Here is a 15,392-nt window from a genome sequence, read left to right as displayed (position 1 = left end):
GGACAGAGAGAGGCTGGAGAGGGAGAGGGAGCGGGAGAGGAACCGAGAGCGGGAACGGGAGCGGGTGGAGAGGGAGAGGCTCGAGAGAGAACGGGAGCGCGAGAGAGAGAGAGCCAGGGAGAGGGAGCGGGAGAGGATAGAACGGGAGAAGATAGAGCGGGAGAGGGAGAGGGAACGGGAGAGGGAGAGGGAACGGGAGAGGGAGCGGATAGAGGGCGAGAGGCTGGAGAGGGAGAGGGAACGAGAGAGGGACAGGGAAATGCAAGGTGGAAGCCTGGACGTGTGCGGGAACATCGTGGGCCAGGGAGCACACGAGAAGAACGGGGGTGGCATGAGCCAACACCAGCAAAGAGAGATGACGGCCGGCCGAGCTGACGCTGACAACAACACGACCAAACAGAACCCTCCCAACCATAACCCGCCCAAGATCCTGCCCGTGTCGGGAAAACTAGAGCAGGTAATTGTGGGCCTGCTGAAAGCGAGACCAGTATGTTCTCCCAAATCTTTATATTGTAGGGTTATTCTCCTCAAAACTGTCCGACAGTACAAAGGCAGGGCCTTTAGCCAATGAGGGAGCAGCGTTCTTGGTGACATCACCACCAACAAGTGCGACCTGATATAAATAGCACCCACATGAAATCTTTTGTCGTTTTTGAAATATTTAACTTTAAGCACCCAATGCATATCCAAAGGGAAATGAGTCTGGAGAGAGAGGAAGAGAGACCCATTCAATCCCTCAGTATCTGAGGGATTGAAAGTAGGAGTCTCAGAAGTAATGCTGGAGTTCCCGTTGGGCAGATCTTTATGCCCATATATGGTGTTCCATGTTGGAGTGCCCGTTGGGTAGATCTTTATGCCCATACATGGTGTTCCATGCAAGCCCACACTGATTCATAGGAACAGTATTTCTAGTTCCTAGTTTGGTAGACCCTGGTGAAATAGACAGTGTGTGCTGTAAAAACTAGGGGGTGAGGATGATTTATCGAATCTGGAAAGAAAGTGACCCCTTTTTTTAGGCTGTTGAACCACCTAACAACATAGCGGGAGCGCACCTCAACTAGAACACATATTTACAGCATTACTCTATCTGGCTTTGTGTATCACTGTTTCAGCTCAACCACATGTCTTTGTCTCACTCTTGTTTTTTCTGTCCCCTCCAATTCTTTCTAATGATACAGAACAACTCAGGGCTGGTTCGTCCCTCTGCCTTCAAGCCGGTTGTTCCCAAGAGCTTCCACTCCATGCAGAACCTTGTGGGCCAGGCAGGGTCTGGGAGTGAGGGGAAGGCTGAGGGGAGGAATGAAGGAATGAACGAGGGGAGAGGTGGCAGGAGGGCTAGAGACGGTGGTGGAGGAGAGTCAAGAGAGGTCCCAGAGGCCCTACTTCTTGACCAGGACAGCCCGGTGCGGGTCGGCGGAGGGGGAGGGGGAGAAGGCCCTGAAGGGGTCCCAGGTGGGATGTCTGATTCTGGGAGGAACTCCTTGACCAGCCTGCCCACCTACACTGGATCTGGGTCCGGTTATGGGCCCCCAGCAGTCTTGGGACCCCTCAGTGCTTCCACCAGCCACATCAACAGGCTGGGGACGGTTGGTGCAGCCGCAGGCCTGGAGAAGCCAGGTTATCAGGTACGACCTGCAAACACACAAAAGGGGCTGACAGGACCACCTTTGAAAGCTAAAACAGATTTTGGTATTATTAGTGTGGATCCTCTATATTTCCTCCTCTATACTGTATGTAGATATAATTATGTCCTCCTTTATGTTTAGATTTATTACATTTCAGTTACAGTAAGTACGTTTCTTTATTCCAAAATGAGTACACAGCAATGTGAACACACTCAGAAACTGTCATATTTCGCCGTTGTCGGGTGAAAACCTTGTATGTCCAAAACCGTTCGTTTTGCATTTTCCATTTTAAAAATGATTACACAACGCCTCGCGGTGCGAGGCGTTGTGTACTTGTAGATCGGCTGTTTTCACTACTTTTGTGCGACGGCCTTGTACGATGAAGCAGGGCTTTACTTTGCGAAAGAACATACAAATTTGAAACTTGGAGATACGAGGTTTCCACCCGACAACGACAATTTAGATCCAGACATAATAGTATGTAAATCGCAGATGACATACTAAGACAAGAGCTTACAAAGGCTGTGCTGTTGAGAGTGGGTCAGTATAATTCAACACAACAACGGTGGTGTCTTCCAGAATGGACTTAGTGCCTCTGACAGTGGCCGCTCCTCCTCGGGGAAGAGCTCTTCCTCCTATCAGAGGCTGAGCCATCTGAGTGACGCGCCGGCGCCGCTACGCCCCTCCCCTTCCTCTGATGACATCATCCAGGACCTGGAGGACCGGCTGTGGGAAAAAGAGCAAGAGGTCAGAGGTCACTCAGGGATGCCATGTCTAGCCATGTTCATATTGTATTTGCAGTAACTCCCAGGCACTATACCCGTCCCCTGAAAAATATGGCATATTATGTGTAAGACAGCTGTCTCAAATAGCTGCAATTTTGTACAAATTACATTTTCAACTCCTATATTGTCATAGCAATATAGTATGTTTTATCCCAAATGTCACTTCAAGTGTCAAGTTGTATTTTTGGTTTGACTGATCTAGACACTGTTTTACCAACTGTGCATTGAGGGAAAACCTGTCATGGAGGAGCCCCCTTAATACAACTGTTATTAACGTGTTTGGCATCTCACAAATTGCAAGTTTATCATCCTTTTACTAACAGATGACATTAAAGCCATCACATAGTTTGCCAGCATTCCTAATCTTGGAAAGCTTTCTTGGCCTGTGGCCACAAAGGGTTCATTTTCTTGACTTAAGGGCCTGGTTTATACTTACGACAATGTATAAATTAAGTGTATGCATTAAGCATGACAGTTCAAGCCCGGAATGTATCTGTTGTACGCTCTGCTAACAGGTGCAGCACATGCGCCGTAACCTGGACCAAAGTGAGGCAGCTATTATTCAGGTGTTTGAAGAAAAGCAGCGTGTCTGGGAGCGGCAGATGGATGAACTGAGACAGAACTATGCCTCACGCCTGCAGCAGGTGACCGCATGCACACACACACCTCTGCTTTGGGGATATGTTAAAATTTCAAACATATAAAATGTATGTTAACCATGTTAAACACTGTTCCAAAATTATTATTTGTATCAGCAAAAGCAAAATGCATCATGCACATTGTGAGCTGGTAGATCGGCTTTGATGTATGTTGAAGTATACTGTGTAGGGATTACTGTAAGTGGTTAAGAAAATGTCACCCCACTGTTTTTTGGTTTTTTTTACAATTCGAGCCCTGTTCTCACAGAACACATAAATCTGGTATGTATTGTATGAGCATAGTTAGCAAGGGATCGACTGTATACTTGTCATACATCAAGTGATTCAAATTGACTATAGTTTCAAGTACTTGGATCTGAGTATGGTTCTTCATCTGAGGAATTCAGTTATTTGTTTAGGCAAGGTGCCATTTCTTTCTTATGTCACAAATGACATCTTGATAATCATCGAAAAGGAGGAGGTTTAGATAAGTAATGTTAATAAATGGGATTTGTTATGTTCATAAGAAAACATTGCATTGTGCAATGAATTAAAAGAAAAAACTTGAGAGAGGCTACAAATATCTAAAATATAAAATGTGTTTATAGCATCTACTGTAGACGTGCTATTTTAGATGATGGCCTCTGATTATAACACTATTAAATGTAGGGGACAGGTGAAGGACAAACACGATTAACCCAGCCCTAACATACACACTCCACACATGACTCGTTTAGGTTACACGTCGTGCCCAGCGCTCGCAGACTGCCCTGCAGGCTCAGATCGCACGTCTGTCCCAGGACAAGAGGAGGCTTCAGGAGGAGATGGCTGCTCTGCTGGCCCAGAGAGAAGATCTGGAGAGAAAGTGTCTGGACTTCAGGAAGGAGCAGGCAGACATACTGCCACGCCTAGAGGAGACAAAGTGGGAGGTGAGACATGGTTCATCATGTGTGTGATTGTGTGTCTTGTAGGGCATTCACCAAATATTCGAATATTCGAATATCAAAGTCACTATTCGATGTTGTTCACCGAAGTTGTTTTTTTTTTTCTTGTTTTTTCTCTTTAAAAAAGATATAGTTTATAAAGCTTGGCTAGATAGGAAGTCATTAGAATGAGTTGTCAGTGCCCCTGGTGGATGAATTTGTTAATGCTCTATACCAGTGGTTCTCAAACCTTTTTAGGCCGTGACCCCCAAAATAATCATATCTGAACTGGGGACCCCCACCCTGACAAGCACTTGGAATTGTAGTTATTACATTTAATGTGACTCGGTTCCACATATAAATATTATGAAAATAGCCGATCTACATGCTCACAACGCCTCGCAGCGCGAGGCGTTGTGAGCATGTAGATCGTCTATTTTCACAATGTTCGCCTCTTGCTTACTTAATATTTGCCAGTTTGGCCAGTCCTGACGAATATTCGACTATTCGAATACTTTGAGGTCGAATAATTCGAATACTAGAAATCACTATTCGTGAATGCCCTAGTGTCTTGCTGTGACTTGTTACACAAACAGTTGCGCAAGTTCTGTGTTCATTTTATCTGTAGCGTATCTGTCGTGTAACTGTTTGTATTCACAAACAGGTGCGCAAGTACTGTGTTCAGTGTATCTGTCGCGTATCTGTCGTGTAACTGTTTGTGTTCACGTCCATAGCCAATCAGGGACCAGCATTCCTGGCAACGTCGCCATTAACAGCCAATGAGGGAGCAGCATTCCTGGCCTACCAGCATGGTAGAATAGATCTAGAAATACTGTTCCTACGAAACAGTGATTTCATGTGGGTGTTGTTGTTATTTATATCAGGTTGCACTTGTTGGTGGTGATGTCACCAAGAACGCTGCTCTCTCATTGGCTAAAGGCCCTGCCTTTGTACTGTCGGCCAGTTTTGAGGAGAATAAACGTACTATATAAAGATTTGGGAGAACATTCTGGTCTCGCTTTCAGCAAGCCCACAATAAATACTCCTAGGCTTATGTCCTGCTAGACTCTGAGCCACTTCAGATGTGCCTGTCTGCATGTTTCTAGTAGGCCAGTACTATACTGTATATGAACATACATGGCGGCATAGCTCAGGGATAGAGAAACCGTTATTAGAGCACGAAGGGTTCCTGAAGGGTTCCCAGTTCGAATCCGGGCTCCCCCTGAGTTAATGTCGAAGAGTCCTTGAGCAAGACTCTGAACCCCTAATTGCTCCTGGTGAGTAGGTTGGTGCCTTGCATGGTTTTCTCCGCCACCGGTGTATGAATGTGTGCGTGAATGGGTGAATGTAATGCACATGCATCTATGTAAAGCGCCTTGGATAAAAGCGCTATATAAATGCACCATTTACCATTTATACACGTTCATATGTAGATGATGTCATGTCATTACATATAAATTACGTAGTAATATTACTTTCAATAGTAACAAAGTATAACACATTACAATGAGTTAACATTATTACAGTTACTGTGTCAATGTGTAGAGTTTTTATTCATACACACTAATGACACTGCCATTAATCTACCATGTGCTATTATTTGATTTGTCCCCTGTGCCGATAGAGGGTCCTAATACAGCTTTTTTGTTGTTTGTGTTTCATCGTGACCTTAAAATGTTGGTTTCTGTAAAGACTATCAGTCATCGGCAATCAATAGGACACTTTGGTAGACGTTTGGGTTGTGCAGTTAGTTACCTTGACATGATATTCCAAAGGTGGGCGAGATATCAGAAATAGTAGCTGCATTGTTTAGAAATTGATAATTCAATATAATGCTCCTCATTGGCATACATTTTATGGTCAAACAGCTCTCAAAGTCACTCTTTTAGCATATCAATAAACACAAATAAAGCTGATTATGGCGACATATAAGTTAACATCGCAAGACCCTGTTCTGCATCTTTGGATCAGGATCTTCAAATAGTAAAAAGTCAATGACGAGCATATTTTGAATTTATCAATTTATAATCAGTGGAAGTAACTATTTTTTTTGGGTTGTGTAGTTTATGTAACTACACAACCCAAAACTCTACCAAAGTGTCCTATTGCTTTGGTCTCTATGTTGCCCCCCATTCTCTTCCTATCGGTACCAGAGCATTATTGAGCCCGTCCTACTGTATTGCTCCACCTGTTTCTTTAACATGCTATCTTTTAGTAACCGGGCCAAATCGCAATAGATCAGGACATCATACACCTACTGTGTGCAGACAGTAGGTGAAATCAGGAAAAGCCTGATAACTGCAGCCATAGCTGCCTTAAACCACATTTTTCTGAACAGGCCTGAGTGTGTACTGCTGCCTGCCATTGTATGTTGTTACTTGCGCGAGCAGAGTGCGCAAGTACTGTGATCGGCTGGGTATGTATGTTGGTGTCCTCCTTTGTTTAAGCCTGTAGCCCAATCAGGGACCAGCATTTCAGGCAACGCCATCATTAACAGCCAATGAGGGTCCAGCATTCCTGGTGATGCCAGTGGTGATGTCACTGGCATCGCCAGCATGTGCACAAGGCACACGTTGGCACCTCGACAGAGTGCAGTTCTAGTTATTAGTGTGGTTGCCAGTAGGGCAACCAGAATATTGTTCTAGTCCGGAACACAAACATTGCGTAAACATAACCAATCAGGAAGCAGCATTCTCGGTGACGTCACCATTATAGAGTAAGTCCATTGAGCTCAATGGGGGAGTGGTGCTAGCTATAGCTTGAGGATTGGTCAAGCTTCACATGACAATTGCATCTTTTTTTTGCTGTTGTATTGCTGTTATTGTGTGCTGTTGTCTGACATGTACAGTGCTGTGGAAAGAGGTTTCCCCTTGGGAACGTCTCAAGTCTATTACAGCATTTTAATACCAATATTAAATACCTTTTGTGCTTCATGGGTGTATTATATAACACATTACTTGGCAGAGAAAACTTTTAAATCAAATAAATAACATGCCGTAGATTACATTTTCAAAGTAATTTCCCAAACACAGCTGATTCAGCCTTCTTTCATATAATTTACCCAAAATAGTGAAAGCTATGGGTAACATGTCATTAGGTCGAACACCCTTTGGATCGACCACCAAACCTCAGTAAAACTATGCCTAACTCTAACTCTAACCCTAACCCTAAACCTAACCTCAGTAGCCGTGACGCAGGTGATTATCTAACCTGCCGACGCTCGCGGGTGATTATCTAACCTGCCGACGCTGTTCGACCCAACGGGAGTTCGACCTATGGGGCAGTCCCCAAAGCTATGCCCTTTAATCCTGCTCATGTCAGGAATAGCAGACCTACAAGCTGACAATGCGTCACATCCACGACACGTCTTGAGCTTGTAGGTTGGCTATTTTCGACTCATACAAAGTAGGGATGGTACGATAATCGCTATTACCGTTTATTGTGACAAAAAACACTCACAATTTATAATTATAATTTATCATGAATTTGTCCTCCGTCATGCACTGGGATCAATTCACCTTTTATTTGCAGAGCTGCATATATCCGGTACCATTTAAATCCTCTATAATTGGTAAAACGGACCTATAAATAACGTACTCGATACTGTCTCTCTACCAAATCTCTTTGCCAAAACATAGCCGATCTACAAGATCACAACGTGTCGCAACGCAAAATGTTGTGAGCTTGCAGATCTGCTTGTAGATCTGGTATTCATCTGCCACAGATTTTTTCGTGACATGATGAAATGTTCATAATATCGTCCCATCCCTCATAAAAAGTAAGAATCTGGGCTTTACCCTCCTCGTTGGTCCAGGTGTGTCAGAAGGCCGGCGAGATCTCGCTGCTGAAGCAGCAGCTGAGGGAGAGCCAGGCGGAGGTGACGCAGCGAGCCGGAGAGATGGTGGCCCTGAGGGGCCAGCTGAAGGAGCTCAACGCCCAGCTGAGGGAGCGGGAGGACGTGATGCTGGGTCTGAAGGACTCCTACAGCACCAAGACCATGGAGCTGGAGAAGTGCGAGGGAGAGCTCAGGAGGACTCTCTCAGAGGTACGGTGTATCGTCATTGTCAGGGTGGAAACCTGTATGTCCGAAATCTTCCTTTTTCTTCTTATTGTTTTAAAAACAATTTAAAATAGTGAAAATCTACAATGCGAGGCGTTGTGTGCTTGTAGATCTGCTATTGTAGATCTGCTATACTACTGCTATAATACTATACTACTTTTGTGCAACACTTTTGCATGATGAAGTAGGGCTTTAATTTACCAAAACACATACACATTTGAAACTTGGAGATACAAGATTTCTGCCTGACAGTTGGCAAGCGTGTACATAGACAGTGTATACATGCGACCTGACGGTCACTTATCTCCCGAATAGGTCTTACTGGTATTAACTATGTATATATATACTGTATATACTGTTTATATAACATTTGCTTATACTGTAGGTTTAAAATGGACATTTTCCTTTCCACAGGTGTCGATGCTCAGAGAAAAACTGGGCGTGTTTGAGGCGGAGGTGCTTACTTTAAAACGGGCTCTGAGTGAGTTTAGCAGAGGACAGGAAGCTCTCATGAACCAGCCTCATATAGCAGCAGGCCTACTGCCACCATGGGGAGTTCAATACTGCCCACGCACGCCCTCTGAACCCACCTCAACCTCCCTCATCCCCACCTCTGACACGCTGCTCAGTCTCCAGAGCGATGAAGCCAAAGCCCAGAGGCAGGAAGCTCAGAGGCAGGAGAGGCAGCAGCGCGAAGAGGCCCAGTGGCGTGAGGTGGTGCAGCAGCGGCAGGACTCCCAACTGCACCAAGATGCGCAACTGCGCCAGGAGACCCAAATGCGCCAGGAGGCCCATCTGCGCCAAGAGGCCCACCTCCGTCAAGAGGCTCAACATCGTCAAGACGCCCAAATACGCCAGGAAGCCCAAATGCGCCAGGAGGCCCACCTCCGGCAGGAGGCCCACTTGCGCCAGGAGGCCCACCTGCGCCAGGAGGCCCAGCTAAGCCAGGAGGCCCAGCTGCGTCAGGAAGCCCACCAGCCTCTACGGGGCCAGGATGGCCACTGGGACGACTCAGTAGACCTGCGCAGGCAGCTGGAGCAGCTACAGGCAACCCTTCGGTTGGAGCGGCAGCAGCGGGAGCGCCAGGCCCTGAACTTCGACCAGGAGAGACACACCTGGCAAGATGAGAAGGAAAGGGTTTTGAAATACCAGGCACAGCTACAGCTCAGCTACGTGGAAACGCTACAGAAGAACCAAGCTTTGGAGAAGCGCATGGGACAACTCGGGGCCAAACCGGCTCCAGATTCCACTACTACCCCGTCCCCTTCTTCTTCTAACTCTCAGTCTCCACCTCCTCCGCCAGCCCTGTCCCCTGTTTCCCCCCAGCCCCCAGGCTCTCTCCCTGCTCCCATTGCCCTCACCCTCTCCCCACCCTGCGAGGACCAGAAGGGCCCTCCATCTCTCCATCAGCTTGCCCCGCCTTGGGCAGGACCATCACGCCTGGAAAGGATAGAATCCACTGAGATATAAAGACAGTCCCATTAACAAATACAATACAGTGGCTACTGGCTAAAATACGATACAGTACATGAAGATGAAACCTCAAATCAAACAAAAACAGTACGGTTTGATATAAAGACTATTCATTTGCATTGAGAGTGAAAACAAATACAAGCAACTATAGATACTAAAGAGTTACAAAGGCCTGCCAATGAATTCAACCATAGCAAAATAAGAATGGCAACTGAAATGGGAATATTACTATGTTTAATCAATGATGATGAACCTCCTGAGTAGCCTTTGTCTCACGGGTTGCATATATGAAAAGTGTGCCCCTCCGATGGATGGCATACAAATAAACATTGAAATGACAATGCTTAGATTACAGCACCAATGCAGGGGTCATCTGATGACCACGCTAGAAAAGGACCAAGAAAATCAGGGATATTGTCTGACCATTGTTACCTAGGATATTATGCGCTATTTATTCATTGTGAGTGTGTCAGTGATAACATAAAAGAATTAGTAGGATTTGATGTGGACAGAGTGTGTGGTGGTAAATTTGCATTTTTGGCCAGAGAGCGCCTTATTCCAATCCTCCCAGCATGTATAACAATGACCTATTGCTGATGAACAGAAGGGTAGAAAATCAAGAGGTCTTTTTAACGTAAAAGATTAAACTATAGTTTAGCAAACCAATTAGACTATCTTACGACTAGACTGTTTTGTTTAAATCCCAGCATATGTATGAGATTGGTGTGACATTTAAGTCGGTTAGAGATACATGCAAAAGGTCACGGATTGATTGATTGTTAATTCCGTTTTTAGGTCATATCACGCACGAGGTTCAAACCTGAGCTCGACACATCAAACTATATCATTAAGAGTAACAGAGTTTATATTTTCTACAAAGTGACTGCAGTGAACAGGTTTGGTAGATAATCATCCCCATCTCTGAATAATAAAGTTCGGGGACATGGAAAAACCTGGTTCATACTGCCTGCAGTGACAAAAGATGAACTCTAGAGGTCAGCATATAACTTTTACAGTGCTACCAACTTGAGTGAGGGCCAGGAGAATGATTTCTATTTTTCCTCATTTAACTGGGCAAAAGTGCAAGGGAAAATATGAATGGAAAAACAATGTGAATTTGGCTATTGTAATTAATTATTATTATCTTATTTTCTGAAGAAGCGGTCAGAATCCCCAACGTTTATCAATTCTATAGAATGTATGGCAGACCAGAAAGATGTTTATTGCAGTTATAGCTACATTGTGTGTGTGCGTGCTGAATGTGTGCGTGCGTGCGTGCGTGTGCGTGCGTGTGTGTGTGTGTGTGTGTGTTTGTGCGTACGTGTGTATGTACATACTGTATGAAACGTTTCAACATATGAGATTGAGTATAGAGGGACAAGTGGCAATACAGTGCAGAATAGAGTAGTGTGCGTAATTAAGAGTGGAGCAATGTACAGTACAGTGTACACTGGGCGTGTCACAGAGACAGTGACAAATATGCCATTCTAAACTGAGGAATGCTAAAAGCCTGATGACAACGGTATACGTGATCCTTTTATGAAAACACTTTAATTTCGCCTGTAGTTCACTCCGCACCGAAAGGGCAGAGGGGAAGTCAGAAAATCAGACAAGTAGTGATGCTGTCTTGGCTTTTATATGTTGTTTATGCCAGCATACAAAGATGTTGCTTAAGAATATTAACTATTTATCACTGATGTATTACATAGTATTATCATCTTTATTATTGTTATGAAATGGTGAAATGACAGAGTAAATAATGTGCCATTTAATTTATTTTTATTTATTTATTTCCTTTTATTTATCTGTGTAGATAGCCTGTTGGCCTATCATAATGGTGCAATCACCGCAAACCCCTGTCCAAAAATGATGTTCCTTTTGATGTAGGTGATGTAAATGTAGTTATTGTATTGTTTAGAGGACAAAAATGCTACCAATTTCATACATGTCTCTTAATTTATTGTTTGCATTTATGTTACTGTTACTGTTCTGGCTTGATTAAAATCATCCCTTGGCTAAATTCAGCAGAACCAATAAAGATATGTGAATAATAGCAATATTGGTTGTAAACCGTTAACTACTAATGACCTACGGTCAGTGGTGTTTGGAAGGATTTGCATGTAATTCTTTGTGATAAGTCTACCCAATCAAAAGCACATAAATGAAATGGCAGTGACCACATGCTTCTGTTGATAATGAGGCCAGTGAGTGACCATAAAGTCGCAAGCCAAGCGACAAGCTGGTAATGAGTGACAGCAGGCTGTCTCAGCTGACATACTCATAGATGCACTGGGCCTGGGCACCTGAGAGAACTGGGCCCATTTTACAGACATTACGGCTGAAACGTTTTGCCCTCTTATGGTTTCTGAAACAAGATGCTGATAGACAGGATTTTCACAATTTCTATGCTCAAAATACATTGTTGTAAAAAAAATCTTTTAATTTGATGTAATATATTTAGTTAATACTTTTACCAAACAAATTAATTATGGTTAATGTGGTACAGTAAAATGTAATTTGAATCATAAAGTTGTGAAAATATATTTATGCATTTTCAACCTTAACTTTTGTCTGATCCATAGCAGATCAGAAGGTGGCGGTAGTGTACCAAAAACTGGATGCCAACCGCCGTAAAAAATAACAAGAGTACCTTCTCGGCATCCGTTGTGTTCATCATGCTTGTAGCTAGCAGTGCCGCGTGATTATGGATCCAACTGGGAAAGATGGATAACCACGCCCCGGACTCATTTTAGAAGCTTGTGATTGGCTGAACCGGACGTAGGGAGCGCTCCGTTGTATTCACTTGGACCGCGCGAGGTGCACCAAAACCCAATAGACCGTTTGTCAGCCTTCTGATTGGTCCCTGAGACTCCCTGACTGGCCAACCAGAAAAAAACATTCACTTTTTGCTATCGGGGGTGGAGTTTGTGCAGTGGAGAATGTTGAATGCGTCTTTCAAGAACTGTCCGCAGTGCGCGACACGGAGATCGGCCGGTACGGTGATAGCGACGGCAAGCGTCAAGCGATCTCGCTCATCATAACGAATAAGCTTCAACAAACTAGTTCACATGTACCTTATCAATGGTCTAAGAGTCACGATTGGGTACATATAATTTAAATGGGCAGAATTACGAAAAGCCAGCCTATTATGTGAGGAGAAACATTCTCTCTGTCCTCTTCCTAGTACCCAAGATGCAATGCGCTTCTCTTTCTATCTCTGATCCAGAGGATTAAACTAATTAAAACATTTATTTTTTGGGGGAAAACTACTGTTTTGCTATGTAATTACTGTACCTTTTTCTTCCCTTTTTATTAATATCACGTAGGTGTGTTTTTTGTGGTACTTTATATAGCTGTAATGAGCAGCGGCGGGAACATAGGGGGCGCGTGAGTGCTTGAGCGTACTGTTATGAGAGCCCATTGATTTTTCGCCCTAGCACTCAGTCGTTCGCCCCAAACTGGCCAAACTGCATTCCTGGCACTCGGCCGATATCACACGTCGGCTTTGTCCCTTTCGAGGGCGTCACCCAGCGTCATAGCCCGCCTCCACATCCTGGCTGTATGTCTACTCTGTGTGATGTAGCCATGTAGCTCTACAGTATTCTACCCCCACCTCCAAAATAATTAAAAAAAATCTCAACTGAACTGTTCTTATGCCTCATTCACATAGGGAGCAGCAAAGCTAAAGTTTTGCTTGCTTGGTCAATGTTATCTCAATGGAAACCAGCTTTAAAGATACAGGAGATACACAGAACAAAGCTTTGAAAGCTTTAAAGCTGGTTTCCATTGAGATAACATTGACCAAGCAAGCTAAACTTTAGCTTTGCTGCTCCCTATGTGAATGAGGCATTATAGTATTTTATCATGCCAGTAAAGCTCATTTGAATTACATATAATTGATGTAGCATAAAGCCTATTTGATTGATTGAAGGCTTTATTAGAAGTTTGCATAGGAAAATGTACAGTTTCATGACGGTACAGTTCACTGGTACAAGGTATACTAAAATGAGATCCTGAAAAGACTAAGCTTATTTCAACAGGAAACCATTAAAGTATATCATATAACATTGAATGACACAGACGAATAGAACACAGTACTATGCAGCTCCTCCACACATCCAAACGCCAGAAGAAATGCACCGACAGCAATACTTTGAGGTGATGGACACAGCATCATCATCTCTGGACAGCAGATTTAGTGCTGCTGTATACACACACATGCAAGATGTGGAGGATTTTGTTGTCGGAAACAGCGACTGCAAACGCATGATGCAATTCTATGGAGACGACTTTGATGAAGCCAGGCTGACACTGCATCGTGACGTTTGCCTGCAGATGGCAAAGACCCAAGGACATCGCCTGTCTACCTTCAATGATGTCGTCAACTTTTTGAAGGGTGACCAGGGAGGCACCAGGAGAGGTGTTTGTGAAGAACTCACAAGACTGGTGAAACAAGCACTGACTATCCCTGTGACATCATGCAGCTCAGAAAGGTCATTTTCTGGCCTACGGAGACTGAAAACCTATCTGCGATCCACAATGGGGCAAGGAAGACTCAATCACCTTGCTCTGTTAGACTGTTACAGTGATTTGGCAAGGAAGATTGACCTGGATGTCATAGCCAATGACTTCATCTCAAGAGGAGCCCAGAGGAGAAACACGTTCCTGATAAATAAATGGTAGGTACTAAAAAACTAAAAAATACTGTACTGCATGATGCAAGGTTTACTATAATAGGCTAATTGTAATTTACTGTAGCAATATTGTTGTCAATGTCATGGTTGTAATACTTTTTTTTTATTCCCCTCTCCCCCTTTTCATTTATAGAGATCCATGATGGCCAAGCAGCACTGCAGCAGGCACAGTGAAGGTGACAGACCGCGATCAGGGAGGGAGAGATGTTTCATCCACATTTTTTTTGACAATATTTATTAGGGTTTTTTTTTCTCTTTTTCTTTTTACACAGAAAATATTACATAAAAAAAAAAACATGTTCCTCCACAATTAAAATAGACAAAGATCTTGGGAAAAAAAGGTCTGTTTCTGCTTGTAGCATGTTAATGTAGGTGCAATATCATGCATTAATTACTGTGTTAAGATGTTGAAACACACTGATTGCTGAAAAGTCATGATTGCTCGTGTGTCATAAAAAATTCCTACAGTGCATTCATTTTATGACATCGTTATCGTACCACTGTACTATTGGCAAACTGTAAATAAAGTACTCAATGATGGAAAAAAAATGCCTTTTCTTTTGCTGACATGAAATGGGATATTTTGATACCAATACGTTTGTACATTTACAGTTACTCAAGTATAGGCCTGTCTGCATTTTTAATTCAGGCTGCTCTGTTTCATTGGTTTTCAATTAAATTCAAAGGAGCTTTATTGGCATGATACCAAAGTGTCACAAAACTGCTGAAAATGGGGAACATATTAGCGTTGTGGGTTTTCAGTGCCCTCTAGTGGCCAAACATAGCAATGGTCATTATTATCATTTTGTCTAAGCGGCTGGCCGAGCAGGCAGGCAGGCGGGCGGGGGCGGGGGCGGGGGCGGGGGGGGAGGGGGGGGGGGAGGGGGGGGGGGCGGGCTCAAAAACGAGCACCCATTTGAATATTGAAACGTCACCGCCCCTGGTAATGAGGCTATGAAGGGAAAAAAATTCCCATCCACTACCACTATAAAAGAATCTGCAAAGAGGATTCTGTCCCACTGGGATTAAACAAATTAAAACATATATTTTCGGGTAAATCCCCTGTTTTGCAATGTAACTACTGTACCTTTGTCTTCCCTTTTTATTAATATCACCTAGGTGTTTTTCCTTTGGTACTTTATATAGCTGTAATGAGGCTATGAAGGGGAAAAAAATCCCATCCACTTCCACTAT

At 43.8% G+C, this 15,392-nt stretch overlaps 1 protein-coding gene across 1 annotated transcript; it reads left to right on the top strand.

Moving 5' to 3' along the window:
- Positions 1-244: 244 nt before the first annotated feature.
- On the top strand, positions 245-9,501 carry lzts3b (leucine zipper, putative tumor suppressor family member 3b; the record flags this gene model as incomplete). The annotated part of the gene is made up of 7 exons (XM_080738912.1): positions 245-457; positions 1,179-1,625; positions 2,205-2,372; positions 2,926-3,054; positions 3,786-3,977; positions 7,786-8,016; positions 8,446-9,501. Exons 1-7 carry the CDS (start codon positions 260-262, stop codon positions 9,499-9,501), a joined length of 2,421 nt encoding a protein of 806 aa, XP_080595038.1. The 5' UTR covers positions 245-259.
- Between the last annotated feature and the right edge of the window lie 5,891 nt (positions 9,502-15,392).

The sequence above is a fragment of the Nannobrachium achirus genome (genome assembly GCF_963921795.1).
Source record: "Nannobrachium achirus genome assembly, chromosome: 12".
Taxonomy (NCBI): domain Eukaryota; kingdom Metazoa; phylum Chordata; class Actinopteri; order Myctophiformes; family Myctophidae; genus Nannobrachium; species Nannobrachium achirus.
This window is presented reverse-complemented; position numbering and strand designations above follow the sequence as displayed.